General features: G+C 52.7%; 1 protein-coding gene across 1 annotated transcript in view; it reads left to right on the top strand.

Moving 5' to 3' along the window:
* ATP6V1B1 (ATPase H+ transporting V1 subunit B1) overlaps positions 1-15,682 on the top strand; it is a 76,703-nt gene that overhangs the window by 50,888 nt on the left and 10,133 nt on the right. The window contains exons 4-6 of the mRNA XM_077814713.1: positions 20-113; positions 8,537-8,614; positions 11,356-11,495. Coding sequence (XP_077670839.1) covers positions 20-113; positions 8,537-8,614; positions 11,356-11,495 — 312 coding nt within the window. The remainder of the gene's footprint in view (positions 1-19; positions 114-8,536; positions 8,615-11,355; positions 11,496-15,682) is intronic.

Here is a 15,682-nt window from a genome sequence, read left to right as displayed (position 1 = left end):
TGTCCCCGGGTCTGTGCAGGTGTTTGAAGGAACATCTGGGATCGACGCCAAGAAGACATCCTGCGAGTTTACCGGGGACATCCTCCGCACACCTGTTTCCGAGGACATGCTAGGTAGGTCCATAAGAGCAAGCAGAGAGCGAATTCATCTCAATCCACGGATCTCAGTGGCAAAAATAAACAGCAACGAGTTACTGCGCCAGCAACAAGGGGCTGCCAGAGCCTGTAGCCTGCTGCTGATTTTACATTTGCAACGTTTGATTTGTCTGCACAGAGAGTCACTTTCCTTTGGTCAATATTTATCATTGTTTCACCTGCCCTGAGATAGGGGCTGCAGATAGGGGGACCAGACATCCTGATACCTTCGGGAGCATCCCAATATTACGGGCTTTGTCTTGTATATGCAACTATGCTCCCGTCCCGAAAAAAGTGTCCCGATTTTTCACACTTGCTCTCTGGTCACCCTAGTAGCAAGTGCTTTGGGAAATGGATTGAAAGGCTGGTCCGATTCCCCTGGAGCTGTTGGAAATGCCTCCTGGCCTCCGCTGAACAGCTGCTGGGTGACTTTTGATACGGGAACCCCTCAGTGAGTCTGAAAAGGGAAATTCCAAAGGCTCCTGAAGAGGCCAGTGTGTGCCATACAGGACCGGCCCCACGAGCAGAGGTTAAAAGCAGTAATGGAATAGGAGAAGGGAGGGGGAGGAGACATGGGGAAGGTCACACCGTCCATAGAGGCTGCTGGGGGAAAGTGGAAGGCAACAAAACCCAAGAATGAATTAATACTGCCAACAGGCTTCTGCCGATGGCACATGTGGGCCCAAGGTGACGAGCTGGGATCTGATCTCACATTGAGGAGGTGTCTGGTGCATTAGAGAGAGAGGGACCAGCTAAAAAATCCCTATTCAAATTCAGATTCTAAACCACCAAAGTTTGAGGATGTTTGGATCCTGGGGTTTGGTTCAGCCCAGCTGCAGAGTGCAATCTGATGCTCCCCAGGGTTGGAATTGGGGCTTTGCTTCTGGCTGGTCTCGAGCGAATAGATCAGGAACGCTAGACAAAACTCAGCCCCACTAGTAGGCCAAGGGAGGGATTGAAATCAGCAATAATAATAATGGCAAGACAGGAAGACAAGGCAGTAAAATTGTTTAACGACTGCAAAGGGCAGGAAGGTTTAGTGGTGGTGGGCTACAGGGTCTCTTGTTTCCAGGCCAGTTCAAATCTGGTCTAGGTTTGGAGGTGAGTTAAAGGTGGTACCCATCTGATGATTGGCCTGTCTCCTATTTCAAATGAGTTTGTTGGGTCTCAGTCTAGTTCCTACTGGATGATAGGTGGCTGCATCTTAAAAATATATAAAATAGCACCATCCTTGTTGGAAATAATTGGCCCCTTTCTCTCAGAGGAGTGACCAAGGATGCAATAAGTATAGAACCTGAACTCCTTTCCTGTGAATGAACCAGCAGCAGTGAATCTAGGTGAGATCCGGGCCCCATTCTGCAAGGCGCTGTATATAAATATAGTAAGAGACCGCTTCTGCCCCAAAGAGCTCATAATAGAAATAAAGGTAGGGAGACAGAGGTACAGGAAGGGGAATTTGCCCAAGGCTACCTGATTCCCACTGCAGTTCTCTATCCCCTTGGCCACAGGCCTCTTTGGAGACATCTACACTGCAGCTGGGAGAGGTGATTCCCACCTCCCACCCAGCTTGAGCTAGCCTACTAACGTAGAAGTGTGGCCACAGAGCCTCGAGCTAGCTGCCTGAATGCGTACCTAGGAGCTCGGAAGGGGTGTCCCTGAGCCGCTGTCTGTGCTGGGGAGGCCTTGCTGCGTGTACGTCTGCCCGAGTTGCAGTTTACACCTCCAGCTCCAGTGTAGACGGGGCCTTTTTTAGGGTAGGACAGGGTCCGTGGGGGGGAAGCGTACGTTGCTGTACGCAGTCTGTGGCTAACCCGAGAACTTCTGCCAGTGCAGCACCTTTCACTGGCATGAAACTGGCTACACAAGAGAGGAGCCCGAGCAATGACAATCCAGCAAATCTAACTTTGATCCTTAGTAACGGAATAAAATAAACGTGAAGAGGAAAACAATACTGTAACCGCCTGGAGGCTAACGATGGAGGTGTGAGCAGTGAGAACAGCACTGGGGAGTTGTAAAGAATGGATCTGGGCAGACCCAATCCCAGGGACAAAATCAGTGGGGGTCGGGAACTCAGTAGATGTGATGTGTCATTGTCTGGACGTCAGTTAAGTATTTGCTAGAGTGTCTCATGCAATCTTACTCTCCTGTCGACTTGCAATAGGAAAACTGGCCACTGACCTGTATTCAAAGGGCAATGGTCAAGGGCAAAGCACCACGCAGGGGGCAGGTTTCAGTGCAGCAACTTGGGGTAACGTGATCACTGGACAGTGGATGGTTCCTTAAGGGATCTGTTCTGATCTCGCTGGAAAACTTTAGGAGACCTTCTGTCTCCCCTCTCCCTGCCCACTGGGGCAGCGCTGGGATATTTGCCACTTTCCAGGATGTGTCTGCTACCCAGAGACACAGAGGGGAGGTCATATTTTCATACTAGCTGGGAGTTTGGGCTTTGGTTTGGTTTGGTTTTGGTGAGGTGGGAAGAAGGGGAAAAGAGTGAGACGCTAAAGAGTTAATCGTGCCCAGCCCAGGTGCAGAGCTTTGGTGCACAGAAGGTTCTGGGTAGGTGGGGAAACCTGACCCTGCCTTGCTGTGACACTGGAATGTGCAGCTAAGCATCTCCTTAGCATGGTGGGGATCCGACACCCCCATTCTCCACCCCTGACTTGTCCCTTGTGAAGACGTGAACAGGAGTGCAGGAGGCTTCCTGCTGCTCCTTGCAGCAGGCTACACCCACTGCTTAACCTAATTGATGCCCACACCTACTCCCTGCTGCACACCACTTAGGGACTCGCAGGAACAAGAGCTGACACCAAAGTCATCTAAGCCCATGTGCGGTGTGTTCGTTTTATACAGGTGTGTTCCCTTCCATTCGTTTTCTAGCACTTGATGGTCCGTGCTTCCAGGCTGGGGGACTCTATCCCGGCCAGCAGTGACTCTGAAATAGACTTGGGGATCATGCTAGCTAATCAACTGAACATGAGCACCCAGTGCCAAAAGAGCTAATACAAACCTTGGATGACTAAACAGGATTATTGAGTAGGAGTGGGGAGGTTATTTCACCTCTGTATTTGGCACTGGTGCGACCGCTTCTGGAATCCTGTGTCCGGTTCTGGTGCCCACAATTCAAGAACAATGTTGATATATTGGGGAGGGCTCAGAGAAGAGCCACGAGAATGATTAGAGGATTAGAAAACCTGCTTTATAGCGATAGATTCAAGGAGCTCAATCTATTTAGTTTAACAAAGAGAAGGTGAAAGGGTGACTTGGTCACAGTCTGTAAGTACCTACAGGGTACAGGGGGAACAGAATTCGCAAATGGGCTCTTCAGTCTAGCAGCGGAAGGTCTAACATGATCCAATGGCTGGAAATTGAAGCTAGACAAATTCAGACTGGAAATAAGGTGCAGAGATTTAACATTGAGGTTAATTAACCACTGGATCAACTTCCCAAGGGTCGTGGTGGATTCTCCATCACTGTCAATTTTTAAATCCAGGTGGGATTTTTTTTCTAAATGCTCTGCTCTGGTTCAAACAGGAATTAGTTCTCGGGCCTGTGCTCTGCAGGAGGTCAGACTAAAACAGTGGTGCCTTCGGGCCTTAGAATCTGTGCAATTGCAGACGGGCATTCTGGGCAGATTAGGCCTTGTGGTTATTATGCATGTTTCATGACTGTACCTAGAGTTAGTCCAGGCCCCCCTTGGTCTTATGGTTAATACACTGGGCTGGGACTCAGGAGCTGTGAATTCAACTTCCCAGTTTGTCACAGACTATCTGGGTGACCTCTGGTAAAATTTTTCTATGCCTCAGCCCCCCATCTGTAAACTGGGCATAATAATCCTCTCTTTTCTTGTCTAGATGTCAACTTTTCAGAGCAGAGACTGTCTCATAGCACGTGTATGGACCAGAGGTGCTGGAACAATTTGTATAGCGGGGGGTGCCGAGAGCCAATCTGTAAATGCTGTATATAATGGAAACCACTTCAAGCCAGGGGGTGTGGCAGCACCCCTACTTCCAGCACCTATGGTATGGACAGAGTGGCGGATTAACACACGGGGCCCGTGCCTGGGGTCCCAGCCAATTTGGGGTTCCTCGCAGGAGCGTTGGAACCTGTGTAGAAGTGGCGGGGCGACTGGTGCCAGAACTGCGGCCCCGTCCCCTGCTCCACCTCCTCCCTTGGGGCCCTGCCCCTGCTCCTCCTCTTCCCCCAAGGCCCCGCCCCCACTCCTCCTTTGCCCCTCGAGGCCCTGCCCCCGGACCAGGCTGGAAGCCAGAGCTGTTCGGGGTGCCCAAGAGCAGCCCCTGCCCCCTGGGGTGCGCCGCCCATGGCAGGTGGAAGGTCCGGGGCTTCCCACAGCAACCCAGGCTCCCTGGGTGGCTCTTCCCAGGGCTCAGCTCCAGCTTCCAGCCTGGCCAGGGGTGGGACCTCACGGGGAAGAGGTAGGGCTGCCGGGCATCCGCCCAGTCGAAAAGGGACCCTGGCAGCTCCGGCTGGTGGTGCAGTGCGGGCCCGAGGCTAAGGCAGGCTCCCTGCCTGCCCTAGCTCTACACGGCTCCCGGAAGTGGCTGCCAGGTACTTGTGGCCCCTAGGTGCATGGGCGGCTAGGGAGGCTCCATGCACTGCCCCCACCCTGAGGGCTGGCTCCGCAGTTTCCATTGGCCGGGAACCGTGACCAATGGCAGCTGCTGGGGCGGTGCCTGTGGGCACGAGGGCAGTGCACAGAGCCTCCCTGGCCGCCTATGTGTCTAGGGGCTGCAGGGACTTGGCGGCCACTTCCGGGAACCGCGGTAAGCGCCGCTGGGACCCCGCCCCCCAACCCCCTTGCCCAGCCCGGAGTCCCCTCCCGCACGCCAAACCCTCATCCCCTGCCCCACCTCAGAGTCCACACCCCCACCCGAAGCCAGCACCACCTCCCCTGTACCCCAACCCTCTGCCCCAGCCCGGAGCCCCCTCCCAAACCCCTCATCCCCAGCCCCACCCCAGAGCTCGCACCCCCAGCCAGAGCCCTCACCCCCTCCCACACCCCAACTCCCTGCCCCAGCCCAGTGAAAGTGAGTGAGGGTGGGGGAGAGCAAGAGACAGAGGGAGGGGGGATGGAGCGAGCGGGGGCGGGGACTCAGAGAAGGGGCGGGGCAGGGGTGTTCTATTTTGTGCAATTAGAAAGTTGGCAACCCTAGGAAAAGAAGGAGCAGGGGACGGGTCTCCGTGGTGAGGGGAGTGTGATTGGCCCAAATGTTGTTTGTGCCCAGGACCCCAATAAATCTTAATCTGCCTCTGTATGTACAGTGCCTAGCACAGTGGGCCCCTGAGCTCCATTTAGTGCCTCTCAGTGTTAACTGCAGCATTGCTACTGATGACTGGCCATGTTTTTCTTTCATTTGAAACAGTTGCATTAATTCTGTTCCATAAACACCAGCCCGTATCGCCTGAGCTACAAGGGTTTTCATAGAATCCTAGAATTGTAGGCCTGGAAGGGCCTTCGAGAGGCCATCGAGTCCCATCCCCTGCACACACGGCAGGAGTAAGGATTAGCTCGACCATTTTCAATGAGAGAGGGGTTCGTTTAAAAAATGCAAACCTTCCCCTGCCGTGTGATAGACCCAAGTGCAACAGCCTTGGGCCAAGACCTGAAAATCAGGACGTGAAAGTGATCAGACAGAGAAAGTGAAAGTGGGTTTCATTGTTCACCGGAAGTGAAGGATAAAAAGCGGCCAAGCAGCCTCCTTGCTGAAAGGTGAATGTGATTTGTCCAAATATCTTTCTGGATTGATGACTCGGGTTGTTATTAGTAACACAGGAAAGTGTCTTTTACTGCTGTGTATTGGCCTCCATTTTCAAAAGTGACTTCAACTTTTGGGTGCCCAGGTTGAGACACCTTAAAGGACCCTGATTTCCAGAGGATGGGCGCGTGGCCCTTTCTGCTAATCAGGCCTCTTTGAGGTGCATGGAGCTGGGCACCCAGAACACTTAGCCCCTTTTGAAAATGTAGGCCACTATTTTTATCCTGATGGTGTCCCTGTGAGTGCTGCAAAGAGTGTGAAGTATGTCCAGGCAGTGTACCTCTCCAGGCGGTCCACACGGACCCGGTTCAGCCCTAATCTGCTCTGCTGGGACGAACTGATCAGGGAAATTGTACGTAAATCCAAGGTCATTACAGGGCTGCTCTGAAGCTCAGAGCCAGCCCATTTGGGGCCCTCGGGTCTGGATTCTCTGGACAGGCTGAGCTGGATTAGGCACATGTCAGGGTTGGGGGGGTATTAAGCAACGTGAGTGGCTCCGTGATCCTGCAGTGAGTGAGTGCCAAACCCAGCCCCTGGCTGCGAGGCTGCTCTAGCTTATTCCAGCTGCCAGTGGCCCCCTTCCAATAGACAATCTGATGAAGAGATATCCTAGACATGCCCCCTGTGTCCAAGCCACTCCCCCATATTCTGGGTGGGGGGACAGGAGGGGAAACAGTGTAGCAGCCACTGCACTGGCCGTTGGCCACCCAGAGATTCCCATACGGAGGGGAAGTCCTCAGGGAACTGGATGATCCAAGTTTCCGGTGGCTTTGCGCTACCAGAGCAGGGCAGCCTCAGCAGAGTCCAGGATCCAGGCCAAGGTCAGTGCCTCAGGACAGGGCCTCGCTCATCCTGAGAGTCCAGGAAGGAGAGAGGAAAATGAGAGACCGTACAAAGAAGGGACACAAAGGCCGGGGGATGAGGCAGGGGGCTCAGGCTGTGGACTCGAGGGAAGGAAGGGCTCTGTGTAGACTGAGACACGACCACGGCCTGTGCTGTCCCCTTGGATGCACACCGCCAGGGAAACGACACGGTGCAGGGGTACACTCCCCAGAGACGGGTACACTCCCCAGAGACAGCTACCCAAGGGGCAAGGAGCTGTGGCTAAGGCAGGAAAAGCTTAGCCTCCCAGAAGGTGCAGATGGTGGTGGGAGCAGCTTGACTGAGGAGATTCAAGGGAGCGGAGGGAGACCTGGATTGGCGGGGGGAGAACCACCTTGCTGGGGGCTACATGTTGGTGTGCAGGGAGGAGTCCAGCAAGGGGTCAGGTTGGGTGACCCTCCTCATCCTTCCCCTGGGCTTCCATGACCCTCGTTAAGTTCTAGACCAGTGAACGAGGCGCTCTAGCTAAGCCCCATCAGCCCCGAGGTGCCCGCAGCATGCAGGGGTTAAACCCCAGGTGCTCTCCCGAGGTAGCGAGTGAACGTTCGCACTCTGCGCCTCTTTCTCCTGAGCACACTCTCCCGGCGCTCCCAAGCTGAAGCCCCATTAGAGAGCTGTTATCAGCCCCTGCCGCACTGGGGAATCGATAGCTCTGCGTTACTGCTCCCCCCACTTCAGCCCTTTCTCCCCCGTACACCAGCAGTTGCCCTATAGGACTCTCTTCCGGCCCTTTAAGAGGGCCAGGGAAAGCATTGTCCTTGTCACAGCAGATAAAGATCAATACCGAGATGGGGCTGGGAAGAGGGAGCCACTGACCATGAAAGGTCAGTAACCTTGGTATTCACTGCGCCTCGATTTGTCTTAGACACACAGCTGTTTAATTTATCACCGAAGCAAAAGCAGAGGCGGGAGGAGGGGTGAGCTGCTGAAGAAAACGTCAAGTAAGACAAAGCACCTGGGTCATTAGGGCCCTTCGACATAGGAGGAAAGACCCCCATTGATTTCAATGGGTTGTGGGTCAGGCATTGAGCAACCAGCTGACCGCTGTCCATAGGATGGGCAGGTGTTGCATGCAAAATGGCTTCCATTTTCAGCCAGCCCTGGGGAGAGCCCAGGCTCTGGGTGAGAGGGAGGATGGCTCAGTGGTTAGGATGCGGGCTAGGGACTCTGAAAACCTCACTTTGATTCTTTGCTCTGCTATGGTCTTCTGGTGTGACCCTGGGCAAGTCCCACCTGGGGATGGGAGCCACGTTAAGTGTACTAGCTGGGTCTGCAGCTTGAAGTTTCAATGCTTTTCTGAGCCTAGGAAACAAGAGCTGGAACCTGTGCAGTTCTCCGATGAAGGGTGCATAGCCCAAGAGGGCCGAGGGGGTGTCCCCGGCAAGCTTGTGCCAAGGTTACCAAGCAGTCCGGCTCTCTCTGTATTACTGACCTGTCCTCTGCATTATTTACCGCTTCCCGAATCTTTGTGTCATCTGCAAACTCTGTCAGTGATGGCTTTGTTATCCTCAAAAAGAAATGGAGTACTTGTGGCATCGTAGAGACTAACCAATTTATTTGAGCATAAGCTTTCATGAGCTACAGCTCACTTCATTGGAATGCATCTGATGAAGTGAGCTGTCGCTCACGAAAGCTCATGCTCAAATAAATTGGTTAGTCTCTAAGGTGCCACAGGTCCTCCTTTTCTTTTTGTTATCCTTGAGGTCATTGGTGAAAATATTAAATAACGTTTATTTCCATTTGCAGGTCGGGTTTTTAACGGTTCTGCAAAACCCATTGACAAAGGCCCAGCTGTTATGGCCGAGGATTTTCTCGATATTAATGGTAAGCCCATTACAAGAAATTAAGATGGCAAGAGATGTTGTGCGCATGATCTAAGGGGCAGAGACCATGTCTTCCTGTGTGTTGGGATGACAGCCCTTTTGCTGTCAGCCATAGCAGAGAGGCCAAGGAGGATAAGTTCGTCAATGGCTATTAGACAAGATGGGCAGGGATGCAACCCAATGCTCTGGTGTCCCTAAACCTCTGACTGCCAGAAGCTGGGAGTGGACGACAGGGGACGGATCACTCAATAATTGCCCTGTTCTGTTCATTCCCTCTGGGGCACCTGGCATCAGCTGGTGTCAGAAGATAGGATACTGGTCTAGATGGACCTTTGGTCTGGCCCAGTCTGGCTGTTCTTATGTTTGCACTTTGCAAAGGGGGGCAGGCAGATCCCAATTTGACAGGTGGGGAAACTGAGACAGAGACGGGCAATGACTCGACCAAGATCACAGAGCAAGTCAGTGGCAGATCCAAAGAACCCAGGTCTCCTGGCTACCAGGGGCCAGGCCCTAGTCCCTGGACCACGTGAGCCAGCACTAAAGGTTTCAGATCACGTTAGCAAGAGGCTGCTGGGCTTGAATTTGACCAAGTTACCAAGGTTTTTTTGTTAATAGGTAATAAATTCCAATGTGAACAGTTATTTTTGTGAACAAATAACCATTGTTCTTTGGTGTTTGCAATACAAACATTGCAGCACTGGGCTTGTGCATGAGACTCTGCAGGTGAAATTGACTAGGGACTGACAAGAAGGACCAATGAAATGGACCAAGCTGTTTTAAGTGCCCAAACCAAGTGAAGGGTAAGAAGGGAACTGAAGTCAGTGGGGAGATCTTCCTGGCCAGTGGGAGTTAGATGAGGCTCCAAAGAATACTGTCGCCTCTTTAGTCCCAGGGATTAGCCAACATCTGGGGTCCTCCTGGGCTGTTTCAGTGACGATGAGAAATTGAAGCTTGGACTCAGGTATATTCTTCGGTGAAGGGTTGTTTGTTTACAAAAAATGAACGCAGAGTCCTGCTTCTTAGAGCACTGTGGGAACAAACAGGAACAGGTCCCCTGCTCAGAAATCCCCAAGTCTGCCCTTCCAGCCAGCTCTGTGCCCAAGAAGCTTTGTCCCTCTGTTTCCTCTCTGCATGACACTCACAGCTCCTCCCTCTGTCTCCAGCACCCACAGCCCGCAATCAATAGTTCATCAGAGTCAGCCTAGGGAGGTTGTGGAATCTCAGTCATTGGAGGTTTTAAAGAGCAAGTTAGACAAACACCTGTCAGGGATGGTCTGACTCTAGATAATCCTTCGTCCTGCCCTGAGTGCAGGGGACTGAACTAGAAGACCACTCGAGGGCCCTTCCAGTCCTATGATTCTATGAATATCCAGCCTCTGCCTTTGCAATCAGCGAAACCTCTTTGAAGCTAACTGGGTTAGCTCTATGTTGCCATGCGGCCTGTTGCCTTGCACGGTTGCAGCTGTTTTTACTACATATAAAGGGGCTTGATTGTTCCGTCCGTTGAGTCAGAAGGAGAGCCCGGCACCACTGGCTTTAACAAGGTACGTGATTGTCTTTGGATCTAGGGGCTTGTCTGCACTTAAATTCAGCAGCTGCGCTGCTGTAGCCTTCAGGGAAGCTGCTACCGATGCCAATGGGAGAGGGTCTCCCACTGGCGGGTGCTCCACCTCCCTGAGAGACGGTAGCTAGGTCCACAGGAGAGTTCTCTCGTCGACCTAGTGCTGTCTACAACAGGGGGTAGGTTGGTGTAACCACGTCGCTCTAGGGTGTGGATTTTTCACACCTCTAAGTGTAGTTACATCGACCTAATTTCCTGGTGTAGACCAGGGCATAGACTCCCTGACCGTGACCATTGGCACATTTCAACATAACAGTATGTCAGGTTTCTCCGTTACTTTCAGCTGTCGTAATCTAAGGTGGTGTTAGATCCAGAAGCCCTTACGTAGCTTTTATTCAGGTAAAAGCTCCCTCTGTGAAGCTGAGTGAGGTCTACACGGCTTGGCCAATGTATTTGTACTGTGCCGATGTCCCTCTAACAACAACCAGCTCTTTACTGCCCTCAGCTATGTGCTTGCAGCTCCCACTGACTTCACTAGCATAACCCACAGTGGAACAGCCCCCAATGGGCCCCCAGTCGAAATGACACCACTGTGTGGGTCATCTCTGGGGACTGAACCTGGATCTAAAAGAACAAGCCTCTACTGCTTGATCTAAAGGGCCCAGTCTGTTAGTTCAGAGGCGGTAGCAGACTCATAAACTTCTATATGGCCCAGCCACTGGGGAGCTCCGAACCTGTGTTCTGCCAGCTGTGGTTACATTTGCATGGATGTGTCTGAGGGGGAGCAATGTCAACCTCCAGGGGGCACATTTTCACACACGGGTGTCTAAGTGATGCCTGTGTAATAACACGCAGGCTGCCCCACAAGAATCTGGATTCCTGCACACCTGAGATGACTGCTCAGTCACTTGATCACCCCCATGCAACCCCTGCCCTATAGATTTTAAAGGGGCATTGCCCAGGTCAGCAGGCCCAGAACGACACCCATCTTTCTGGGCTCTTCTCTCTCTCTCCCTATTTAGACTATTTTCCCCCTCTGTGTGAGGTTTTTGTATTTTTCATATCTAACCGTTCATTTCCCTATCCCCACGAAACCATCCAGGTCTTTTAAGTGACCCGACAATAACAAACCAGGTCCATGAGCACCCCTGCAACAACCGCTTCCTGCCTTCTTGTTTCAGGTCAGCCTATCAACCCTCATGGTCGCATATACCCCGAGGAGATGATCCAGACTGGCATCTCGCCCATCGACGTCATGAACAGCATCGCCAGGGGGCAGAAAATCCCCATCTTCTCTGCTGCCGGGCTCCCCCACAACGAGGTAGGCCCTCACCTCTCTGCCCATCCCTCCCCGTCCCCTTCTGCAGCAGGGGCGGCCAGGGCACATGGGGCGAGGGTGGATGCATCGCTGCTTTATGCTAACATCAGAGGGGCTGGAAGTTGGGCTCTCGTGGCATTGCAAGCGCTGGGACCACTGGGCCCCCGGTAACCATGGACGTTTCCTGCAGGGCGGGGTGCCTGGCCCGGGAGATTGGTAATGGTGGCCGGAGTTTGATTCCCCTGTTCCTAGCTGGCCCAGTTCGCTGTTCCCAACAGCTGTCCCTCATTGACTGGCTGTGCGGTGTCCGGGTGAGGTGCACCTCAAGGCCTCCTTTGCCAGCAGGCCGGCCCAAGAACCCCCCAGCACCACGGAATCCCCCACCCCTCTGGCAGCCTCAGCAGGGATGCCAAAAACTGGGTGAGCCCTGAAGAGCGAACCAGACCTTAGAGAAGGTCCCCCTGAGTCGGAGCCGGGACACCCGGGCAGAGCCGTGCGGGTGAGAAGCCTGCCCTGGCTCTGCCCAGTGCGGTGCCTGTTCTGTGTGGCACCTTGTCAGGGCGACAGCCTGGGAGTGCAACACTTTCTACCAGCCAGCCATTCTGGTTCTGCAGGCAGGGCGCTGGCCTGGCACTCAGGAGACCTCGGTTCTAGGCCCAGCTCCGACCTGCTGGGTGACATCCAGCGAGTGGCTTCCCCTTCCACCCTTGTCTCTCCTGTCTGTCTAGATTGTCAACTCTTGGGTAAAAGGAACTGCCTTTCATTAGACCTATCCTCCAGGAATTTATCTAATTCTTTTTTGAGCCCAGTTATAGCCTTGGCCTTCACAACATCCCCTGGCAGGGAGTTCCGCGGGGTGACTGTGCATTGTGTGAAGATGTACGTCCTTACATTGCTTTTAAACCTGTTGACTGTTAATTTAATTGGATGACCCCTGGTTCACACAAATATATACCTCTAGGAACAAATAATTTAGGCTGTACTTACATGATGGGGGACTCTATCCTGGGAAGCAGGGACTCTGAACAAGATTTGGGGATCGTGGTGGATAATCAGCTGAACAGGAGCTCCCAGTGTGATGCTGAGGCCAAAGGGGCTAATGTGATCCTGGGATGCAGAAACAGGGGAATCTCAAGTAAAAGAGGTTATTTGACCTCTGTATTTGGCACTAGTGTAACCACTGCTGGAATGCTGGGTCCAGATCTGGTGCCCACAGTTCAAGAAGGATGTTGATGAATTGGAGAGGGTTCAAAGAAGAGTCACGAGAATGAAGAAAGGACTAGAAAACCTGCCTTCTCGTGATGGGCCCAAGGAGCTCAATCTATTTAATGGAACAAAGAGAAGGTTGAAGGTGACTTGATCACAGTCTATAAGTACCTACATGGGGAACAAATATTTGATAATTGTCTCTTCAGTCTCGCCAACAAAGGTCTGATATGATCCAGTGGCTGGAAGCTGAAGCTAGGCAAATTCAGACAGGAAATAAGGTGTGCATTTTTAGCAGTGAGAGTCATTAACCATTGGAACAATTTACCAGGTGTCGTGGTGAACTATCCGTCGCTGACAAATTTTAAATCAAGATAGAAGGTTTGTCTAAAAGCTCGGCTCTAGGGATTACTGGGGGGCAGGTCTCCGGCCTGGGCTAAACAGGAGGTCAGACTAGATGATCACGATCATCCCTTCTGGCCTTGGGATCTATGCGAGTCCGCATGGAAGATGGAAGATGTGGTTATTTTTGTTTGTATCTCTGCACCTCCGGCGCCGGTGCCCGCACTCATCGGCCAATCTCTCAAATCCAGCCCCGGGTTTGGAAGGGCAGGGTGGCGGCTGGACTGACTCCTCAGCCCTGTGTGCTGAACCAAGCAAGACCATGAAAGCCGGTGAGCGGCGAAGCCGGACTGCGCTAGAAACGCCAAGTGAAGTTTGCGCCGCAACGCCAAGCTGCATCAGCCCTGATCATAACCCCTCGGTCGTGAACTTTGATGAACTCGAAATATCCGGTCGATCTATAAATGCAACAGGTGCAGCCGCTTTGGCAACGAAACGGAGATCCGCGGCCCAAGAGGCAATCAATCCGCTTCCTCCTCTGACAACAGCAGCGCATGCCACACCAGAGAGCAAGACAGTGAGGCAATCGGACGGAAAACCCGGCCTGACAGATCGGGAGTGACAGACGAAAGTTAATATAATAAAGTCAGGGTCCAGTGCAATGGATGCTGCGGCAGCACAAGCCAGAGGTGGGGAGGGATCCAGGAGCACAGCCGGCTGATAAAGGAGGGCAGGGAAATAGCCTCCTCCTCGGCCCCTCTTTTTGGGGGACCAAGGGGCGCGGGTAGGCCTGGGTGCCTGTGTTAGAGCCAGGCCTCCAACTGGTCCTGCCGTGATTTTGAAGTGGATTTAAAGGCTGTTAGGGGAGCGGATGCCCATGGTAGGTACTTACAGGAAGGATCAGGTTAGAGCATGGACTCTCATCACAGGGCGAGTTATAGGTCCTTCCCCACCCACCGTCACTGCCCCTCTTCCCCCATCCTAGAATATAGACTATCAGGGTTGGAAGGGACCTCAGGAGGTCATCTAGTCCAACCCCCTGCTCAAAGCAGGACCAATCCCCAACTAAATAATCCCAGTCAGGGCTTTGTCAAGCCTGACCTTAAAAACTTCTAAGGAAGGAGATTCCACCACCTCCCTAGGTAACCCATTCCAGGGCTTCACCACCCTCCGTGTGAAAAAGTTTTTCCTACTATCCAACCTAAACCTCCCCCACTGCAACTTGAGACCATTACTCTTCATTCTGTCATCTGCTACCACTGGGAACAGTCTAGATCCATCCTCTTTGGAACCCCCTTTCAGGTAGTTGAAAGCAGCTATCAAATCCCCCCTCATTCTTCTCTTCTGCAGACTAAACAATCCCAGTTCCTGCAGCCTCCCCTCATAAGTCATGTGTTCCAGTCCCCTAATTATTTTCGTTGCCCTCCACTGGATGCTTTTCAATTTTTCCACATCCTCCTTGTAGTGTGGGGCCCCAAACTGGACACAGTACTCCAGATGTGGCCTCACCAATGTCGAATAGAGGGGAACGATCACGTCCCTCGATCTGTTGGCAATGCCCCTACTTATACAGCCCAAAATGCCCTTAGCCTTCCTGGCAACAAGGGCACACTGCTGACTCATATCCAGCTGCTCGTCCACTGTAACCCCTAGATCCTTTTCTGCAGAACTGTTGCCGAGCCATTCGGTCCCTAGTCTGTAGCGGTGCATGGGGTTCTTCCGTCCTTAGTGCAGGACTCTGCACTTGTCCTTGTTGAACCTCATCAGATTTCTTTTGGCCCAATCCTCTAATTTGTCTAGGGCCCTCTGTATCCTATCCCTGCCCTCCAGCGTATCTACCTCTCCTCCCAGTCTAGTGTCCTCTGCAAACGTGCTGAGAGTGCAATCCACGCCATCCTCCAGATCATTAATGAAGATATTGCACAAAACCGGCCCCAGGACCGACCCTCGGGGCACTCCGCTTGATACCGGCTGCCAACTAGACATGGAGCCATTGATCACTACCCGTTGAGCCCAATGATCTAGCCAGCTTTCTATCCACCTTATAGTCCATTCATCCAGCCCATACTTCTTTAACTTGCTGGCAAGAATACTGTGGGAGACCGTGTCAAAAGCTTTGCTAAAGTCAAGGAATAACACGTCCACCGCTTTCCCTTCATTCTCCATCACTGCCCCCTGCCTTCCCCTCACACACCAACCAGTTCCCAGCAAGGTCCCACCCTGTTAACAGAATGATTATTATTAAACCAGGGTAGGGCATCGGCGAAGCTGCCGGCTATCTCATGGGTAAGCAGCATCCTGAGCCCTGGCCTGAACGAGGTCAGGTCAGCCGGGCCGGCTTGGTGGGGAGCGCAGTTCCACCTGGTAGGGCGTGTTGGGAAGACGGCACAGCCAGGTCTGAGCAGGGCTCTCATCTCCTGCAGCACCAGCTCCCAAAGCTTTTCAGCTGCATTTCTAGCTGGAGTTCCTGCCTTTTTGGTAACACCTGTTTAAATACAGGGAGCAAGGCTTTAGAGATGGGACAGGCCACGTTAATATACTCTTCTAGGGGCCTCCATTCTCCAGGGCTTCATCCAGCATCGGTTTCAATAGCCCACCCATCTATCCCTCTTCTGCGGCTTACTAGATCTCACTAGGGAATA

The sequence above is a fragment of the Eretmochelys imbricata genome, chromosome 4, assembly GCF_965152235.1.
Source record: "Eretmochelys imbricata isolate rEreImb1 chromosome 4, rEreImb1.hap1, whole genome shotgun sequence".
Lineage (NCBI taxonomy): Eukaryota > Metazoa > Chordata > Testudines > Cheloniidae > Eretmochelys > Eretmochelys imbricata.
This window is presented reverse-complemented; position numbering and strand designations above follow the sequence as displayed.